This window comes from Balaenoptera physalus (genome assembly GCF_965194825.1).
Source record: "Balaenoptera physalus genome assembly, chromosome: 14".
Taxonomy (NCBI): domain Eukaryota; kingdom Metazoa; phylum Chordata; class Mammalia; order Artiodactyla; family Balaenopteridae; genus Balaenoptera; species Balaenoptera physalus.
Window position 1 is genome coordinate 90,048,490 of NC_138893.1, and position 21,263 is coordinate 90,069,752.

A 21,263-nucleotide genomic window follows, 5' to 3' on the forward strand; every position below is an offset into this window, starting at 1 on the left:
GATATCTGTCTCTATAAATTTGACTGTTCTAGAGTTTCCAATACATAGAATCATACAGTAATGTGCTATTTTGTGATTGACTTTCTTCGCTTAGCCTAATAGTTTTAAGGTTTACCCATGTCACATGTATCAGTACTTACTCCTTTTCATGCCAAGTAATACTCCATTGTATGGATTTACCACATTTTGTTTGTTCATTCATCACTAGATATGTTTTTTGGCTTTTATGATTGGTGCTACTGTGAACACTCATTTACAAGTTTTTGTGTGGACATATGTTTTCATTTCTCTTGGGTGTGTTATTGAATGGATTGGGTCCTGCTGGTCGCCATTTAAGAAATGAATACTCAAGAGATAAAGAAAGGAAAGGTGCCTTTAATCAAAACGCTGGCAATCTGGGGAGACGGGGGATTCAACATCCCCCAGAAACCACCTCCGAAGATGCTGCTCGGGCCTGAAAGCTTTTAAAGGGAAGAAAGGAAGTAATCTCAGTTAATCATTGGGATAGGGGTCAGAGTTTTCACCCTCTCCCACTGTATGCAGGCTCAGTGACTTCTTGTGATCTTCCTCTAGATGCTTTCTTGTTCACACAGTTTGTTCATAAGATTACTGAAGGGGAAGCTAGGGAAGAGATCTGGTCATCTGTTAATTACTTATTCTTCATTTCTACTTCTTTGATCTATGGAAAGATCAGGCAAGTTAGGCAACGTTTCGTGTGATTAAAAGATTTGAAAGGTGTGCTTGAGCCAGAGATGAGTAAAGCATGGCAGTGCCTGGTTTAAAAGTTAGTTACAATATAGCTTTGCTAAAGCGACAGTGAAAGGGGCTTCCTACTGAGGGCGGTTTCCTACAAAGAGCTGCTTACATATATACCTAGGAGTGGAGTTGCTGGGTCGTATTGATAACTCTGTGCTTCCTTTTTGATGTACTGCCAGCCTGGTTACCATTTTGCATTTCCACCAGCAGTGTTTTGCTTTCTTTTTATAGACCCCAGAGGAACTAGAGGATGTTTCTGACCTGGAAGAAGATCACGAGGTCCGCAGTCACACCAGTGTTCAGACTGAAGGGAAAACTGACCGGGTGAGTCCCCTCCCTGCGGGGAAGAGCTGCGTGCCGTGCCCTCTCCTTGTCAATCCAGGCAGCCTCTCACAGTAGGGATTCCTGGGTTTGGGGCTGGTCTTGTAAAGCACAGGGAGAAGAGCCTTAGAAGGCAGGGGCAACATCATGAGGGGAATGATTTCCTCTACCTTGAGAGCTCACAGTGAGGCCATTTCTGGTTAGGTAGTGAATCACTCCGTACTACTTTTGGTCTTTAGAGCAGTCATGGGAATATCAAAGTGAAATTTGTACCTGTTTATTTAGAGTAGAAAAGAGAAACCAAGAAGTTGTAAATATACTTGGAAATTCTAGGGGAGAAAAATCAACTTCTGAGGCAATATTCCTCTACTTTTCTTCCTTTCTACAATGCTTTCTTCTGCCCTCCCCCAACACACACACACTCTCTGATGATGTTCATCAATTTTTGAATTACCCTGACATGTTCTATTTCACTTTATTTATACCCAATGCTTGGGAGTTTGTGAAAGTTTGATTTCCTAGCTACTGATAGCTTGCAACTGGAGAACAGACTATATAGAACTTGAGTCTGAAAGCCAGGTAGTATAGCATAGTGGCTAAGACTGCCTGGGAATACATCTAAATCAGCCACTTCCTTGCTGGGTTACTGGGAAACTCACTTAGCCTTTCTCTACCTCTGTTCTCTGATTTGTAAAGTAAGTATACTAATAGTATTCTCTATATGAGGATTACTGTGGGAATCAACTAAATTAATGAATAGAGCACTTAACACAGTGCCTAACTCATAGTAAGTTCTCAGTAATGATTATTGAGAACGAACTAAGTAGCAATAGTATCATCATCATCATCATCATCATTATTATTATTTAATTAAATTCAGTGTCATAAAATTTGGAGATGTATGAAACAGATACATTTAAGAAAGTCCCGTGTTTTCAAATATTCAAATTGCCTAGAACAGGTATTTGTCAGTCACAATACCTGTGTTTTATTAGAAATGTTGGTTATCTTGAGGTTTTATTTCTTGCTGATTATTTGATCTATAAGCCCTGTAGTAGCCAGGGGACACACAGCACCTGGAGTTAGTTTCCTTCAAATCTGGTAGGCATTCTCGGTAAGAGATCAAATCTTACAAATGGCAATGAAATTGTAAATGAATTTTGGCAATGGTAAACTTTGCTTATGCTTTCAGTGAAGTGAATGATTGATGCACTTGGGCTGCGGCTGAGCCACTGGAGGTGGAGCATGTGTGTCAGGGCTTACAAAGTAACTGATCGGAGGGAATTTTCTTAAAATAAAGGCACCTTTTAGGATGCTAGGATTAATATAAACATGCCCTAGTTCTCATTCTGCCTTATCACATGTAGACAATGAAACCTTGGTTAAGAAACTTAAAATTTAGAAAGTTCAAATTTCTTCATCTGAAAAATGAGAATAATACTACACCTCACAGCATCGTTCGTAACTCCAAAGAAGGCAATGCATACGAGAGTGTTTTATAAACTTTATGTGCTGAGAAGATAAGGTTCTTCTTCTTATTATTATTTATATTTTTGTTCTTGGAAAAACAGCAGCTAAATGACCATTTGCCCATGGTGGTTATAATGCTGATGATCTCCATGGTTCCAGATCTTAAGAATCTTTCATAGAAGCCACTGCTTCTAACCTTGTGGCAATCACCCTGAAAGTGCTCTGAATCCTGGCTTTGTGTTCCATTGTGCAGTTTCCTGACAATCCAGTTCATTTGGAATGCCTATGGGCTATACCCTTACCACTATCTAGTAAAAGAGATCCATCACCATCAAATCTACTGGAAGCAACATTATATTCAACCCAGCCGCTCTCTGCTTTTGTAAATCTCCCCTATACATTCCAAATAGCTTGGATTTTATTTACTTCCTGCCTTGAGGCTTTCCTGTAATTGCTGTGTGGAATCCCTCAGGAAGCAAATCAGATAGTCTAATACATACACAACCTTATGTGAGGCACTAACACCTCCCAGAACAACTCTTAACAAATACTCTTCCATTCCTTGGATGAACCATATAGAAGTGCATTTTCCACAAGTCCTCAAAAGTTCCCCAGGGGATCAAGCCAATTCCAACAGCAGTGACCAGCTTGATAACATATCTTTGGATTGGCTCTCCTTTCTTTCCTGATTCATTCTTAGGCCCCTAGTTCTGTTCCTTAAGATCTATTCCCCCAGATAAACTACCTTCCATTCTTAGTCTCTGCTTTTGGGGTAAAATGAGAAAAGGTAGTCACATCGCATGTACTATTTATTTAATTATCATGTTAGCTATGCTATACTGCTATTATTATCCTAGTTTTACTAATAAGATCACTGAGGCTCAGATATATAACTTGTCTAATAAGTGGATTATGTTTCCACACTAAGAACTTTAGTGATTACCACATGTCGGTTTACTTAGGACATAGAGTTAGCAGAATCCTTTACTAAAAAGCAGACAGAGAACCCCACCACAACAAACCTGATAGATCATCGGTGGAATGAAAGAGAACAGAATTAAGGATACTACAGCAATCTGAAAGAAAGGAAGAATACAAATTTTTTAAAATTTAAAGAATGATTATTGTACAGTATGGATAACTTAGCTCCAATAACACCCTCTTATTGAATAGCTATCTTGTGAGTTTATTACAACAGATTCTGCTCTCATACCTGAAGTTTATATGACTAGCCAAGGAGGATAGCTCAAATCTGTCCTCTACATAAATCACCTGACCAGAACTAAGATCATGTTTAGATAGATTTTATGTTCTCTCCCAGGCATCTTATATCCCTAATATTCCCATATTTCTTATAATTGCATCGCTTTACTTAGAGTTTATTCATATGTTCAGTCTTTTTTTATTTTATTTTATTTTTTATAAATTTATTTATAAAATATATGTTTATTTTTGGTTGCGTTGGGTCTTCGTTGCTGGGGGCGGGCTTTCTCTAGTTGCGGCAAGCGGGGGGCCATGCTTCACTGCGGTGTGCGGGCTTCTCATTGTGGTTGGTGCAGGTTTCTCATTGCGGTGGCTTCTCTTGTTGCGGGGCACAGGCTCTAGCTGCACGGGCTTCAGTAGTTGTGGTGCGTGGGCTCAGTAGCTGTGGCGCATGGGCTTAGTTGCTCCACGACATGTGGGATCTTCCTGGACCAGGGCTTGAACCCCTGCATTGGCAGGCAGATTCTTAACCACTGCGCCACCAGGGAAGTCCATATGTTCAGTCTTATGGCCATTTGAGACTTTGTATTCTATCCAGCATTTCCTGAAGTTTGTGTCCACTGGCCAGAGTATACCTTTTGACATATTTGCCAAATACCATTAATTTGAGAAGATACCATAAAATTTCGAAGTGGAATCTGTCGAGAATTTTTTGAATACTCACACCATGCTCGAGGAAGAATTCCTGGTCACTGCACAAGACAAGTGTTTGGGTTCCTTTTTATTTGCAGCTGTTACTGAGGAGTAAATGCCTTTTTGGTTCTTGGATTATGCAGACTCTGCTATATCGAACATGTACTAGAACCAATCTTAGGCACTGTTTAGTAATGGAGTGGCAGTTATTTATTATCATTTTACTTTCTGCATTTCACTCCCAGTAGCTTTGGCTCAACATCATCTGTTACTGCTGTCATCAGTGGCAAATGCCACTGGGCATTGTAAAGGTCTGTAACCAACAAATAATGATTTAGAGTCCCCAGTCAATGAGAGCAAAATACTAAAAGACCAATAGTGCATGCCTTACGAGGTGGCAGAGGAACAGCAGTGGAAATTAATGATTATCTTAATTATTAAACATGAATACTCACGGGACCAATCCTGTGGTTATATCCGGTGATCAGGCATTCCACAGTGATACAGGAGAGTGGGTTTGCTATAGGTTTATAGAGCATTCTTCAGAGCTCATTTTTTATTCTGTTCATGCCCTTAGCAAGGATGAAATAGACATCTTTTATCTTAAAAACTCAGAAAGAAATTAAAATAGACTAAGAAAATAAAATTCTTAAACTCACTGATAATAAGATTTTTTTGTAAATCCTAAAAGCTTCTTAAAAATTTTATTAAGTATAAGTTAAGCCATATTTTCTATTTAAACAGAGGCGTGTCACTTACCATTAACACTTTATAGTTTATAGAATATTTCCAAATTGCTGTCTTATTTAACAAAAGCCCTGGGTTTTGGTTTTTAAGTTTTTCTTGATTTTACTAATTAGGGAATTAGACTCAAAGAGTTTCAGTAGTTTATGCAAGTCATATAGAAATGGGGCCAAATCCCAGGTCTTCTGGTACCAGCCATACTCTTTCCAGTGTAGCATGCTTGTAAACTTGGGTAGAATCTCATAATCCCTTAAGATTTCATTGCTGTACCATCGCTACAGCCATATTATGGTGTCGATATTGTAATTCCTCTAACAGAAAGATGACTCGTGAAACTGAAGGCCATAAGCCTTAGTATCAGATCTGTTTAAGTCTCACAAATTTTTAAATGTCCCAATACTACAGTCTTCCATCAATAACAAAATCAGTTTGTTGGTTACTATTTGGAAACTACGTAGCGATGCCCAGACCCGGATAGTCTCCCTGGTGGATCACTTTGCACTAATGAGATGGATTCTACTCAAGTAGAATCACACCGTGGAGGAACTTCTTGGGCAGCAATCTGGGGCCTCCAAGCAAAGGATCCAGAGACAGAGGCAGTTACTCCTCACTCAGCCTCTTATCACATTGGCTTCTGTGATATTTGAATAAAGGGAGCATTCTAATTTTTAGAAATTTTCCCTGGTTTATTGTGGGCAATTTGGGCAGCAGTAGCCATAGATACTCAGGAAATGGCGAGTGCAGGAGGGTGGCAGCTAAAAGTGTATTCCTCAGGCCTACCTAGGAGACAGCTGTGGATTTAGAAAGACTCAATAAAATGGATTGAAAGAGTTTTGTGAATAGAATGGGTGAGAGAGTGACTTGCCTTTTTTGGCCCTGCTATGTAAATAGAATATGGAAGTTAAAAGCATGCACTTTGGAGTCACATAAACTTTGGTTCAAATCAGGGTTCTACCAATTACTATCCATATGACCCTGGGAAAGTTAGTTTATATTTCTAACTTACAGTTTTCTCATCTGTAAAATTGTGATAATAATTATATCTATTATTACTAATAGATGGAGTGGGAGAAATGGGTGAAGGGGGGGGGTCAAAAATGCTCAAAGTAAGGGTGAAGAAAATACTGTCTATTTTATAGTTGTTTTTGAAGATTAGATATATGAAAACTCATTTCTCACACAAAGGAAATGCTCAATAAGTTTTGATTTTTACAAAAATGAATTTCAAGATGTGTATAGATTTGTGTGTGCTCATGTTATACTTTACTTCCTTTTGAGTAGTTCAAGGAGCTTTGTAAATACAAATCTCTCAGTCTTTCAGTATAAGACTGCTTTGGTCTGCTGGTTTTGTGGGGCTAAATATTTAGCACTCTATTACCAAACATCTTTTGAAAATTTTTTTTTCCTCAGGAGGGGGACATATCTGGAACTTCCTTAAAAGGTTAAAAGGAAGATGGTATTAATATGATTCTTAATGATGCTAGCACTTTTATGTACATTTATATTCATAATGTAGGACTGAAATAATGATAACAAAAAGGAACTTTTGATAGTAGGAACAGAAAGTTTTACCCAAAAGTTGTCAAGTTCCTATTTTCTTCAATGATTTTGGAATGCTTGGCCCTGCACTGGGAGTTTTTCTTCTTTGCGGAATTATGGTAGCTTGGTGATCTATTAGTTTCTATCTTAGAGTCCTCAGTTACCTTCAGCAAGGTATATAGGGCTTAATTTTCTAGTTTTATGGTACATACTCATAAAAACAGAAAAAAGTCATCCTGATATTTTATAGGATGCATGTTGGAGACAGTTTTGCAAGTAGTCATTTAAGATCACCTTTCTCTACCCCTGTCCATGACGGACAGATGTTCTAGTGATTCTTCCCTCTGCCTAAACAGCTTGAAAGCCAGTAAGGTCTAAAAATGAAATCAAAAAGTCTGTTCTGCCTCACATAATTTAAACTTTGATCATAGTGTCTTATAGATAAAGAGTGAAAAAGGGAACTCATTTAACAGTGCTGAATAGGGCCAGATTTTTATTTGAAGGTATTTGATGCTGTGGTCTCTAATTGCTGAAATTAAATTTAATGAATATAACATTAAAAACAAACACAAAATTTTGTAATTTCAGCTGTAGTCATATCATATTTCAGCATGATAAAGTTATGACACCTTTTTAAAGATTCATCATATTTACTGATGACCCAGAATTAAAGAAATTGTGACTTGTAGTCAGTTCGATGACTAATATTTGTCCTATCTTTAACATTATGCTCACTTAAGAGCATACAATTTGTAAACCGGCCCTGCCTTAAAGAATATCATTGAGGCCATTGAGTCTCTATATGCTCTATAAATAGAAGTAAATTAGGACAGAAATAAGAACAGTTGCTAGGTTACTCAACACAACCCCAAAATGTCAACAGCAGCAAATGAATTGGAGCATATCAAATCTTAAAATACTGGAGGTGATTCTTGGTATTAAAAAAAAAATAAAGCCATGTGCACTTAAATATGATGTTGATGGTAGGGAGAACACCCTCATTGCTGCTTTTTAACATGTAGTCCGCTGAATATCCTCAACCATCAGAATAGAAAAATTGCCATGAATGAGTGGTGTATTTTAAAAATTGGAAACATTTTAATAGGCCCTATTTATTATCATAATACACGCCCAATAACTTAAATTTATATTGAATTACCATACAGAATATGGAGACATGACCGCATTACCTTCTTTGTGATACAATTTGGTTGAGGTTGCTATGAAAAGCACAGGTCTGGTAAGCCTTGATGAAATGACATTACTCAGCAGCACTGCACTAGGTAGGGCACGTTCTCGTCACTTGTTTCTGTAATTTCTATTGTGTATTTGGTGGTAACGCTGCTTTCTTACCTTTCTGGGTGATCATTCTCAGTGCTTCATGGTTTCCTCTTCCTCTGTCTATTCTTATGCATTAGGGTTCATTAGAGTTTTGATGTAAGCCCTATAGTCCTCAAGTTTTTTCCACTTTTCCTGGATATGCTCATATAGTCCCAAGATTTCAGATGTCATATATAGAGGTACATGACTTTAGCCAAGTCCTGTCTCCTGAGCTCTGGCTGCATATATTTGCAGGCCTGTAAGTTTCCTTGCCTCATGTAGCTCACCTGTGGAACTCACTGTTTCTAAGCCTGAATACATCATCTTACCCCACAAATCTACCCTAACTCCCATATTTCTTATGGTGCTTCTGTACATTCTTTTGCACAAGTCTGAACTGGGAATCTTTTTTTTTTACTCCTTCCTACAGCTAATCATACAATAAGTTCTGGTTTTACTATCTTCTATCTGAACTTGTCCATTTTTTCACCACCTCCACTATCACTTTCAAAGAAAACGTGCACTGGACAAAGTTAAAAAGGAAAGGAAGACTTTACTCAAGACCACTGCAATAGAGGAGAGAGACCAGAGCTCAGTCTGAGTTCAACTCTGCTGAAACAAGGGGGTGAAAAAGTTTCAGAGGTGGGGTGAGGGGGATTGGAGGCCATCTATGTTCTCTTTGGACTTTACCCAAAGGAAAAGTGAACTTTCTCTAATTACATGACCGGAGGTACTTTTATAATTGGGAGCAAGGTGCCCTCTAAAGTTAAGCTCCTCCCCTCCCACAGAGACTGGAAGTTAGGGCTCTATCTTCCTTGATGGTTACATTTCAAAGGGATGGCTCCCAGGTCCTTGAGAAAGGTAGTCCTGGGTTGTAAAACTGGCAAGAAGCATTAAGGTATTTACATATCAAAGAGACAGAGAAAGAATTTACAACTATAAATTTTATAAAGTACATTCTCTAAGACAAAGGAGGTCAGGAGCTGAGACTCAGGAAAAAGTCTGTCTAAAGCTTAGTCAAGCTGAGAGGAGTGTTAAGGTTGTCTTGGTGAATACCATGGTGAATACCTGGTGTCTCTCACTAGATTGTCTATAGCAGACTACTAAATTGTCTGTTGCCTCTAGCTTTGTGAACGTTCATTCCCTCACTTGAACTCGTGTCATGTTTCTACAGTGCAAATCTGTCATCTGTCACCATGCATTAAGCCTCTTATAGGTCTCAGTGTCTCCCCATCCAATCCCTCAATGCCCTATGTAAGAGAACTTCAGGATCTGCTCCCCGCTCCCCTCTTCTGCCTCATATTTCACCACTTTCTCTCCAAACCTGACCCCTTGTATGTAAATCATTCTTCCTAGAAGACACGGGCTCTGCCCTCACGTCCCTCTCTTAGGAAAACAATTCCCTCAATTCCCTGTCCTCCCCTTCATCTTTAAAAGCCTGCTCATCATTAGGATTCCAGATCAGCTTAGACTTCACTGAAGTGCAAGTCCAAGTGTAGTTTCCTCCCAGCATCCATCTGTAATACATGGAGATTCCCATATCATGACATTCATTGTGCCGGTATAATTTCTTATATGACGGCTTTTTTTTTTTCTCCATTCAGTAAACCTAAGTAAACCTCATTAGTGCAGAGAACATGTTTTTGTCTCATTTAGTGTTATATTTACAGAGCCTCATACACTGCCTGGTACAGATCTAGATTTAGATGAAAGAAGATAAAGATCACCTTCCTTTTGTAAGCCACCTTGCCTCAAAAGTACACTAGGTCCTCAATATATTAAGTCTAGGGGAGTACATTAATTTCTTTCCTGATCTTTCTCCCTTCCAACAGTTGTACTTACTTGAACCAGATGAATCTTACTATAAATTGCTAGGTCACTACTCTGAAATATTCAGTGGCTCCCTACTACCCAGTACCTGCTGGTATAAATATTAATTGTTCTTCTTCTTGCCAAAGTCCTTCACAGTGCCTCCTCATTCCTGGCCCTCTAGGCATACAAATCCCAAAACTCTCTTTATTTGCTAAACTGATTCTTGTGTTCCTGGTAGTTAGAACTATCCCTGAGGCTGTGATTTTTCCCATGTCTGAATTGTCTACCTTTTGTCCTTTTTTACTCCGTCAAATACAAAAGTACTTTAAGGTGAGCTCGACTCCCTTCATTTCCAAGAGGTTTTCTTTATACTTAGCCACTATTGATTTAATGATACAAAAACTTCTGCTGAGAAGCAGTCTAAAGGACAGTGTACTTATTCATTTTGGATTTTTACGTGCTAAGGTCGCTAGGCTCTATCTTTCTGTATCCACAGTGAAGTATTGTACCTGGAAGTTTCAACTTTGTTTTATACAAATTCTTTACCCGAATTGAAATTTAGTGTCATTCCTCTGACTTTATAAGTCACTGTGTAAAAATCTAGGCAGAGAAAATTAAAGTTTAAAGCATTGTTATTATTTTATCTGAAACTTTTTATAATATTTTAATAAATAGTTCTTGAAATGTCAATCCAGGAAAAATTGTTACCAAATACCTTAACATACTCTCACTTGTCAAACAGTGGAACTACATTAAACTATATACATTTCACCCTACCTTGGTTATTGGGAAGTTCTCAGTTAAAATTAATGCTTAGTAACTAATCTTAAATGCCTGGTATGTTTGTCTCTTGTTTCTAATTGTCTTATTTATCTTTAGAAATAATTAATCTTCATTATTATTAGTTAGTGAACCTAACCTTCCATCAAGCTTTAAATAGTGTTTTCTACTCATTGATGCCTTCATAGCAGAGGAAATAGCAAGTAGGAAAGCCTCAAGGAAGGAGTGCTCTGGGAAGCAAGTGTTAGTGAGGTGAAGGGAGGTCTGAGACTAAAAAGGAGGCCTGATCTTGTAGGTCACAAAAGCCATTGTAGGACATTTAGCTTTTATCTTGAGAACGGTAGGAAGCTATTGGACAGCTTTGAGCCAGAGAGTGACGTACGACTTTTATTTTAAAGGGGTCATTCTTTATGTTGTGTTGAAAACAGTCTGAGTAGTGGTACAGGAGAAAGCTGGAAGTTAGAAAACTATCACTATTATCCAAGTAAGAAATGATGGAGGCTGAGACTGTGGTTTTAAAAATAGAGAGGTTGAAAGTTGTTGATTGAACATATATAGAGATGGGTGAATCAGTGAATTCTCTGAAGATTAGATATTGAGTATAAGAGAGAGAGAATGGAGTCAAGGACAACTCAAGGTTTTTGTCTTGAGAACTGGGAATGTGGACTTACCATTTATATCGTTATGGAGGAGACAATTGAGCACATTGGAGATGGTGGAAGATCAGAAATTAATTTTGAATATGTCTAAGTCTAAAAAGTCTATTAGACAACCAACTGAAGATGTCAAGTGGGCAAATTTGAAATTTACAAACCAGACTGGAATTCATTTCACATGCATAGCTTTGTATTACAATTTTACAATTTTCTCAACTTATAGAGAAGTTCTATATATTACATGGTGACCACTTTTTTTTCATCAAAGAAGCTGATATTTTAGTTCAAGTCTAGTTTCTCTCTACTTTCAGACCTCATTTTCCCCAAATCTTCTCTTTTCTGATACAGTTGCTTTTTTAACTATTACCTTTTATGGAAGATCTCCACTGACCACCCTGGTTAAAACTGCAGTCCCATCCCCACCCCCACTCCCATATAAACCTCTTCCCCTCTCTGTTTTTCTCCCTAACACTTCCTTTCACTATCTGACATACTACATCTTTGTTGGTTTATTATGTCTACTATACATTAAATTCAATGAAGGGAACAATTTTAATCCTTTTTCCCATGATATATTCCCCAAACTCAAGTGCTGGGCACATAATAAATATGCTATATAAATATTTACTGAGTGAATAAGTGGATGAATGATGTTGATCATAAGTGTGTTTTGGGAAAAGAAACATGTGCAAAAAACTGGGGAGGAGGGGAACTGTTTTGGATACAGCATTTATATTCAGCCAATAAAAGTTTGTCTGCAAGATAAATAACATAATTCTTGTTTTCAAAACTAGTGTTTTAATAGATAATTACCCAAACAATAGTCATTTGGAAAAATTTTCTGAGGCTAAAGTGTTCAGGTGATTCTTTGCCTTCTCGAGTTTATAGGTGTTTGTGATGAACATGTGGCTACAAAGTACTGCCCTTTATCCCATTCTTTTAATTGTTGTCATTGAAAAAGTCCTATTTCTCTTAATGCTGAAAATTTAACGTATCTAAATTAAATAATTCTGAATGATTAGTCTCTGGTGAAATATGATATATGTGCTTACTTCTTTTCCTATTAAAAACAATGTGTATCAAGTAATGGTTAAGGTAGTAAAAAAAAAAAAAGAGCTCAAAAGCAAAATTGATATTCTAAAAATTACCTTTGCATGCTAAAGTACCTCAATCTACAGCTTGGGTTTGTTGTTTTTTTTTTAATTTAATTTAATTTTTTTATACAGCAGGTTCTTATTAGTTATCTATTTTATACATATTAGTGTATATATGTCAATCTCAGTCTCCCAATTCATCCCACCATCACCACCCTCCCCCCCAACCCCGCTTTCCTCCCTTGGTGTCCATACGTTTGTCCTCTACATCTGTGTCTCTATTTCTGCCTTGCAAACCAGTTCATCTGTACCATTTTTCTAGATTCCACATATGTGTGCTAATATACGATATTTGTTTTTCTCTTTCTGACTTACTTCACTTTGTATGACAGTCTCTAGGTCCATCCACGTCTCTACAAATGACCCAGTTTCGTTCCTTTTTATGGCTGAGTAATATTCCATTGTATATATGTGCCACATCTTCTTTATCCATTCGTCTGTCGATGGACACTTAGGTTGCTTCCATGTCCTGGCTATTGTAAATAGTACTGCAATGAACATTGGGGTGCATGTGTCTTTTTGAATTATGGTTTTCTCTGGGTATATGCCCAGGAGTGGGATTGCTAGGTCATATGGTAATTCTATTTTTAATTTTTTAAGGAACCTCCATACTGTTCTCCATAGTGGCTGTACCTTCAATTTACATTGCCACCAACAGTGCAAGAGGGTTCCCTTTTCTCCACACCCTCTCCAGCATTTGTTGTTTGTAGATTTTCTGATGATGCCCATTCTAACTGGTGTGAGGTGATACCTCGCTGTAGTTTTGATTTGCATTTCTCTAATAATTAGTGATGTTGAGCATCTTTTCATGTGCCTCTTGGCCATCTGTATGTCTTCTTTGGAGAAATGTCTATTTAGATCTTCTGCCCATTTTTGGTAAATCTTGTGTGTTTATATGCATATTTTTAATCAGTGAGTGATTATTAACCTACCTTTATTTTTTTTAATAAATTTAAACATGTTTTTCTTATAATGAGGTGTATTGGCTGTATTTCTTATAATGAGGCGTGTATATGTATATTTGTGTATGTGTATATATATATATGGCTTGGTTAAAATCACATGTAAATATGAATGGGCATAGAACACAAACATTTCCCCTGGTGGGGAGTCATCAGCTCTATAAAGCTCATGTACTTGTGAGAAACAAAGCTTTTTAAAACTGTCATCCCCAGACACATCTCCTCCTTTCTGATTCTAATACAATTTAGAGAGAGAGAACACAATTTCTGGAGTCAAACTCCCAAGTTTAAATCCTGATTCTGCCACTTATAACTGTTGATATTCAGCAAGTTACTTAAATCCTCTATGTCTCAGTTTGCTTATTTTTTAGATGGATCTATTCACATCATAGGGTTATTGTGAAGCTTATGAGTCAATATTTGTACAACGCGATGCATAGTTAACTGCTCAAACTTAAGTGACTATCATCATGATGATCATCACCACCAGTACCACTATCATTGTCACCTTCATCATCATCATCATCATCATCATTTGTTGAATGGTTTCCCATTTATGACACCTCTGCTAATTCTGCAGATTGGCAACATTCACTTTACTGATTAGTCCTCTTCAGATTTTCCAGAACATTTGTGGAGAGAACCAGCCTGATTGGCAAAGCTAAATAAAGTCCCTCCTATATCCCTTTGCATGGATCTTCTCATGGGTTTGTAGTTAATTTATGGATAGGTAGCCCTTGAATCAAGGTAAATGGCCTACCCTGGTCTACTTTCAAGCTGTGGATGAAAATAAAATGAGGTCTATGTTGTTTCTTTGAGTGGAAGGTGATAGAGGAAATCAGGCTATAAGCGGATATTGGGTGCATTGGATGTTAAGATAGGCACACAAAATATAATAGTACCACACCAGACTGTTGCCAAGGAAGGTAAGAGTCATCTGCATCCAAGAAATGTTCACAAAGCACTTGCCTATGTGATTCATGGTCCTGGGTCACTTAGACCTTGCAGTCTAAGACATAGCAATTGAAATGTGTAGAGGGGATATGTAGTCAGCAGAATAGAAATGTGAAGACTTCACCACCTGGCAAACAAAATATTCACCTTCCACACTAATAATGGCAAGTGCACTGTACAAGTAGAGAACTTGAGTAAGTTCTAGAAGTCTATGACTTGAGAATATACAGCTGTCTGTCTAGGCTGGGTAGACACAGTGAGATACTGAAATTTTTCCTCATCAGTCCAAGGGATTGTCATGTAAAGTGTAAATTATGTGTTTCCAAAGCAACAATTTGGAAGGTTTTGATCTCTCTGCTCTTCAGCTACTATCAGCCCATCTTTGAAATTTAAAGTGACAGAACTACTTTAGTCTTCTCTCCTAGTTCTTAGGCTTCACTAGAGATAAGAGGTCCAAACTCTTCTACAAGCAAAATCCTGGGTGCAGAGGAGAGTAAAGAATCTAGGTGGCAACAGAGTTCTTTATAGTTTCAATTGACTTGAAGGTTAGAATTTTAAAAGAAAGGAAAGTCTTCTAAAATTAGCAGCAAAACATATGTACCTTTTTAATAGCTCTTTTTAAAATTGTGAATGACATTGATCTTTACTGGCTTTCTGATGGAACTTCGAAGTGTTACACATTACTAAAATTGAATTTAATAATGTCAATTTAAAAAATTCCTTCAATTTCCTGTTGTACTAAAGTTGCATGCCTATTCCTCTTTCATAGCTATGTGCTTTTGAATAAGCATGTCTTCTATTGCCTACTAAATTAAGAAGAAACGATATACTTGAAATTAGATAAATGTGACTTTTAGGAGATCAGGATCATAGAATTGGTACCTGAAGTATACTTTTAGGGAAGTTGGAATTAACACAGCCTTCCACGGAGGAGTCACTGTGACAAGAAGTTATCCTCCCAGTTTAAAAAAATTTCCAAATTTGATATCAAATTATGCTTTTATCTGTAAAATACATGAGTATAGCCTAGGCATCACAGTTGCCTATTCTGATGATGATGGTGATGATGATGATAACAGTAAAAACAACAGTTATTTAATTAATGCTTAGTATGTAGCAGGTACTTTGTTAAATTTTCTCCACAACTACCCTCTGAAGTAGATAGTACTATCCCCACTTCAAAAACATAGAAAAAGAGACACAGAGAGTTTGTGCAAGTACCCAATATCATGTAGTATGAGGTGACACAGCTGAGACTGACCCAGGTGTGTCTGCCTCAGGGGTCCGCCTGTGCCCCTGCTGTTCCTGCTGTACAACACAACCCCCCTCCCTGCAGTCTAGGCTTTAATGGGACTGTGTGAATGAAACCTGTCTCCATACTCCTGGCAAAATGTGCTAGATTTATGGGAAACTGCGACTGATTGCAAGTGCAAGTTTGGCGTAAAGTCTCGTTCAAAATGGCAGGAATCTACATTTTGAAATTGAGCTGCGTAGAAGCAGAACCAGGACGGTTATTACACCTGCTGCCCACATCCATTTGCTTGCAATTGTGTAGCCATGCATGTCGCATTAAATTAGTGTAGTTCTGTGAAATGATGAAGTTAGAAACTACTGTTACTGAAATTTCCTAAAATTATATAAAATGATGTGATAGAGAAAAGGGATTTTATTTGCAAAGTGTAGTTTCTGAAAATATGCGGAACTCCCTTGGTTCCATTTGCTTTCATTTTTATGAGGCACTAAGAGGTAAACAAAAGAGCTCTGGCTTTAAAGCCACCTTCTTTGCTAGGGTGAATGTTGGCTCCTTTAATTAGTGACTGTATGACTCTTAGTAATTTATTTATTTCTTTGAGATTCTGATTCCTTATATTTCAATTTAGATAATACCTATCCTGAAGCATTGTAATAAGAAAGAATGTTTGTAAAGGATCTAGTCAGTGATAGAAATATAGTACATGCTTGACACAGGATCAGTCTTATTAAAATATAGTGCTTATGAAATGCAGTAATGTCTAATCATCAGGGACTCATATATTTGTGCAGTGAATTAAAAACAACCCTCTAAGTCAAGGTGAACCAGAGTCGGTTAATAAAACAACAGTTTGTATTTTAATTTTCAGGGAAGAAATAGAGAAATAGGCATAAGGAATGGGAATGGATGCAAGGAAGGCAGGAAGGAAAGGAGGAGGGAAGGAAGGAAGGAATTATCTTGGGGTATGGAGAGCACTCTATTTACCAAGAGTGATACTGTGCAATGAACTGCAGAATATGACTAACACAATCTGTACTAGATAAAAAAGTAAATACTTATTTTTGTAACCTTGGGATGATAAAGGACTTTCTAACTATGATACCAAGATAGGAAAAAAAAAAAAAAGACAAAGGAAAAAATAATTTGAAAAAGAATAGGTACATGTATATGTACAACTGAATCACTTTGCTGTACACCTGAAACACAACATTATTAATCAACTATACTCCAATATAAAAATTTTAAAAATCTATATACTAAACAAAGAACATGTATATTACAATAAAAATGGAGAATCCAAAACAAAAGAAAAAGAGAAAGCAGGCAAACTTTTACTCCTGAGAACACAAAATAAAGTAAAACAAACCAAAACAAATAAACAAAACAAAATCAAGTCTGAAAAACTATTAAAAGAGAAACATCAAGTTTGGGAGATAAGCACAATTTATGTAAGAAAGTGTTTGTATATAAACAGATTCTCACCCCTCACCCCCACCAACAGAAAATTGGGCAGAGTTCCTGAACAGGATATTCGCAAAGAATCCATGCACATTTAAAGTAAGCATGTAAACAGTTGTTCCATCTCATCAGAAGTTACAGAAACGCAAACAAAAACAAACATGAAAAACTATCTCCTTGTCTTTTTTTTTATGCAAAAAAAAAAAAAAAATTGTTGATATCCGGACAGAAAGATATCTTGGAAAGTAGACACTTAACACAGTTTGTGGGGATATTTATTAGGGTAAATTTTCTGGAGGGAAATTAGAAATTATATATTGAAAATCTTTATAGAATTGATTTATCTTCTAAAATTTCTTCTCCAGATACATTTGGAGAACTGTAGAAAGATATCTATCACAGCCTACTCAATACACATATATACATACAGATATACAAACATATATACCTACCTATCTCCATGTATACATACATATATACAGAAATGGAAAACCCCTGATAACCATTACAGACATGTAAAAAGATGATACTGGATCTGTATGGTGGATAAGAGAGATTTAAAGTTGTGATGAAACTGCATTTTACAAATATTTAAATACTTTATATAAAAATGTTAAATAAATAACAGAAAAGCATACAAGATAAGATCCCATTTTGTAATATAATTTGTAGAAATAATCACATGTATGTGTACTATTCAAGGATAGTCATTGAAATTTCACTTTCAAAATCTTTGGTATATGAAAAAGTATTTTATAAATAAAATTTAAAAGTCAACCATACTATCTACAGTTTTATTCATAATTTTATACACCCATAATGTCCAAATAAACTTAAGGAAAAAAAAAGAAGCTGCCTATAGTTTTGCTAACTAGAGGGAATCATGGTTATAAATTCATTCTATTTTCCCAATCTTTAAGAAGTTACATTAACAAAAAGTATATGCTCTTTTACTGAATATTTAATGAAGCATGTGTTGTTAAAACCTGACAAAATATTCTTTTACCTCCCAGTAAAAAATAACACCACCTCCTAATCAACTCTAATGCATTTATGTTCAGATACCAGCTAATAAGCAACTGGGATCTATGTCAAAGTGATAGACCTGCAGTTTAGTGACCAATGTTTCAGTCGGGTCCTAATTGGTAGAGTAGAACTTTACCACTGCAGTTCTATTGCTAAATTATTATTGTTAAGAATGATTGTAAGCAAAATACAAATTAAAAGGCATACAAGCTCAGCAGATATCACTGGCTCCTCAATCTGACCAGCACATCAGGATCAGTCAGAGCCAGCATCCACTGACCCTTGGGCAAAACATTAGTGTAAGGCAGAGCTTCTCAGCTGTTGTACTGATGGCACTGGGGGTCAGATACTTCTTTGTTGTGTGAGATTGTCCTGTGGTAAGATGTTTAGCAGCATCTCTGGCTTCTACCCAGTTGACGCCAGTAGCACCCCACCTTGGCTGTGACAACCAAAAACATCTCAAGAGACTGTCAAATGACAATAAGGTGGGGTGGGAGAAAGGTAACACCAACCATAGTATCAGCTGTTCTTTCTTAGAAAAGCTTGTCTTTTTCGATTGGGTCCTTTTAATGTTAAAATACTCTTTTTTTAAAAAAATAAAATAATAGTAATAGTGGATGGTAAGTCTTTTGCGTTAAAGTTTTTCTTCCCCCACCATCATTTGTTTGTTTTGAATGTGTGTATATGCAGATGTTTGTGTGTGTTTTATGACCTTACTTGGAAAAATAGAATAATTTACAACATGTTTTCCCCCCATTTAAAACAAATTTACAGGCCTATGCAATCCCATACTTGAGTACCTTTGGCAAAAAGCATTCTGTTTCATCTTTTACTTTGAAAATGTTTCTAAATACTATAGATTTTGTTTGTGAGCTGTTTACATTGAGGCTGCAGTAAAAATGGTTCTTCCAAATACCCTGGAGTTTTACCATTGAAAGCCTGACTCACTGAGCCCTTAATTTTATTATCTGCTTGTGCTCATCCATAGGCACAGCTTCATCTACATGCTGTCTCAGTGCTAAGTTAGGCTCACACGTCAGATGCTGCCTCTTGAGCAGAGTCTCATTTCTAGTTCCTGAATGGAGTTCTACTTGGAAAAACCTTGTATGCTGCTAAGTGCCTTCCTAATCCAGATGTTTGCCTCTCCAAATTCACATTCCGAAGACAGGAAGAATTATGTTTTGTTTGTTTAACTTTGGTGTGTGTTCTGACCATATGGATTTAGCTTGTATACTTTCAACGTATTGTTAGTGCTGCTGACGTGGAACACATATTACTATTAACTCTGTTTTCATTTTGCAGCAGCAGAGGAGTTTTAACCATTTTGAATCTCAGACATGTAAAATAATTTTTTTGGAACTGCATGAAAGAAAGGAATTGAAATACCTACATTTTGTATAGAGGGAAGAGGTCTTTAATTGATATCTAACAATGTAATGTGGGAAGAAGTAGATATATTGAGCCTTGTGGTAATTGGAGAATTATAGATATTATTGGTAGTGTAATGATAAGCATAAATATATAAAATAAACTTGCTGTTTTTAGCCCTTAAACTTAGATTCAACGAGTTCCCAAAGAATCTAAGTTTAAGTGCTAAAATCAGCACACTTAGATTCTTTGGGAACTATTGGAATAACATACCAATATTGTGCCTCAGAACACTCTCCATATTCTCTTTCTTTTTTTTCAATTGATAATAAAATTTTAAAAAATAAACAAGAAAAATGTAAACAGTAATGTTATCCTATAATTAAGGAAAGAAATTACTCAAAAACTGAATTATTAACTCATTACACAGACAAGCTGTATTTTATTCCAGGTACACTTTAACTGTACTCTGAGAATTACTATGGTCCAAGTGATTGGATAATAACTGGTTAAATTATAACAACAGACACAAGTTCTCGGTTTCTTACATGGAAAACTCATGTTGAGACTAAATGATTTGTCCAAAGTAGGTCAACCATTTAATGAGAGACCCACCTCAGTGCTTTCTCTATTACCACATTTCCCCTGCTTATCACTATCCATCTGCCCTTCCTCCCCATTGACTTCTCCCAGTGATTTATTTCTCACTAACATAATCATTTTGCTGCTAACGCTGAACTAAAATACAATCTTAAAGTTTTCAAATGAATATCTCATTTTATTTTTGTTTGGTAAATCTTTTTATTTATTTATTATTATTTTTTTAATTTAATTAATTTTTTTATACAGCAGGTTCTTTTTAGTCATCAACTTTATACACATCAGTGTATACATGTCAATCCCAATTGCCCAATTCATCACACCACCACCCACACCCCCCCATGGCTTTCCCCCCTTGGTGTCCATACATTTCTTCTCTACAACTGTGCCTCAATTTCTGCCCTGCAAACCGGTTCATCTGTTTCATTTTTCTAGGTTCCACATATATGCGTTAATATACGATATTTGTTTTTCACTTTCTGACTTACATCACTGTATAACAGTCTCTAGATCCATTCACATCTCAACAAATGACCCAATTTCGTTCCTTTTTATGGCTGAGTAATATTCCATTGTATATATGTACCACAACTTCTTTATCCATTCGTCTGTCGATGGGCATTTAGGTTGCTTCCATGACCTGGCTATTGTAAATAGTGCTGCAATGAACATTGGGGTACATGTGCCTTTTTGAATTATGGTTTTCTCTGGGTATATGCCCAATAGTGGGATTGTTGGATCATATGGTAATTCTATTTTTAGTTTTTTAAGGAACCTCTATACTGTTCTCCATAGTGGCTGTATCAATTTACATTGCCACCAACAGTGCAAGAGGGTTCCCTTTTCTCCACACCTTCTCCAGCATTTGTTGTCTGTAGATTTTCTGATGAGGCCCATTCTAACTGTGTGAGGTGATACCTCATTGTAGTTTTGATTTGCATTTCTCTAATAATTAGTGATGTTGAGCAGCTTTTCTTGTGCTTCTTGGCCATCTGTATGTCTTCTTTGGAGAAATGTCTATTTAGGTCTTCTGCCCATTTTTGGGTTGGGTTGTTTGTTTTTTTAATATTGACCTGCATGAGCTGTTTATATATTTTGGAGATTAATCCTCTGTCCATTGATTCATTTACAAATATTTTCTCCCATTCTGAGGGTTGTCTTTTCATCTTGTTTATGGTTTCCTTTGCTATGCAAA

General features: G+C 36.6%; 1 protein-coding gene across 4 annotated transcripts in view; it reads left to right on the forward strand.

Annotated features, from left to right (window-relative positions):
- CTNNA3 (catenin alpha 3) overlaps positions 1 to 21,263 on the forward strand; it is a 1,725,675-nt gene that overhangs the window by 1,540,986 nt on the left and 163,426 nt on the right. For all 4 annotated transcript variants that reach the window (XM_082424660.1, XM_082424659.1, XM_082424661.1 and 1 more), the window contains one exon: positions 988 to 1,080. In XM_082424660.1, the coding sequence (XP_082280786.1) occupies positions 988 to 1,080 (93 nt within the window). The remainder of the gene's footprint in view (positions 1 to 987; positions 1,081 to 21,263) is intronic.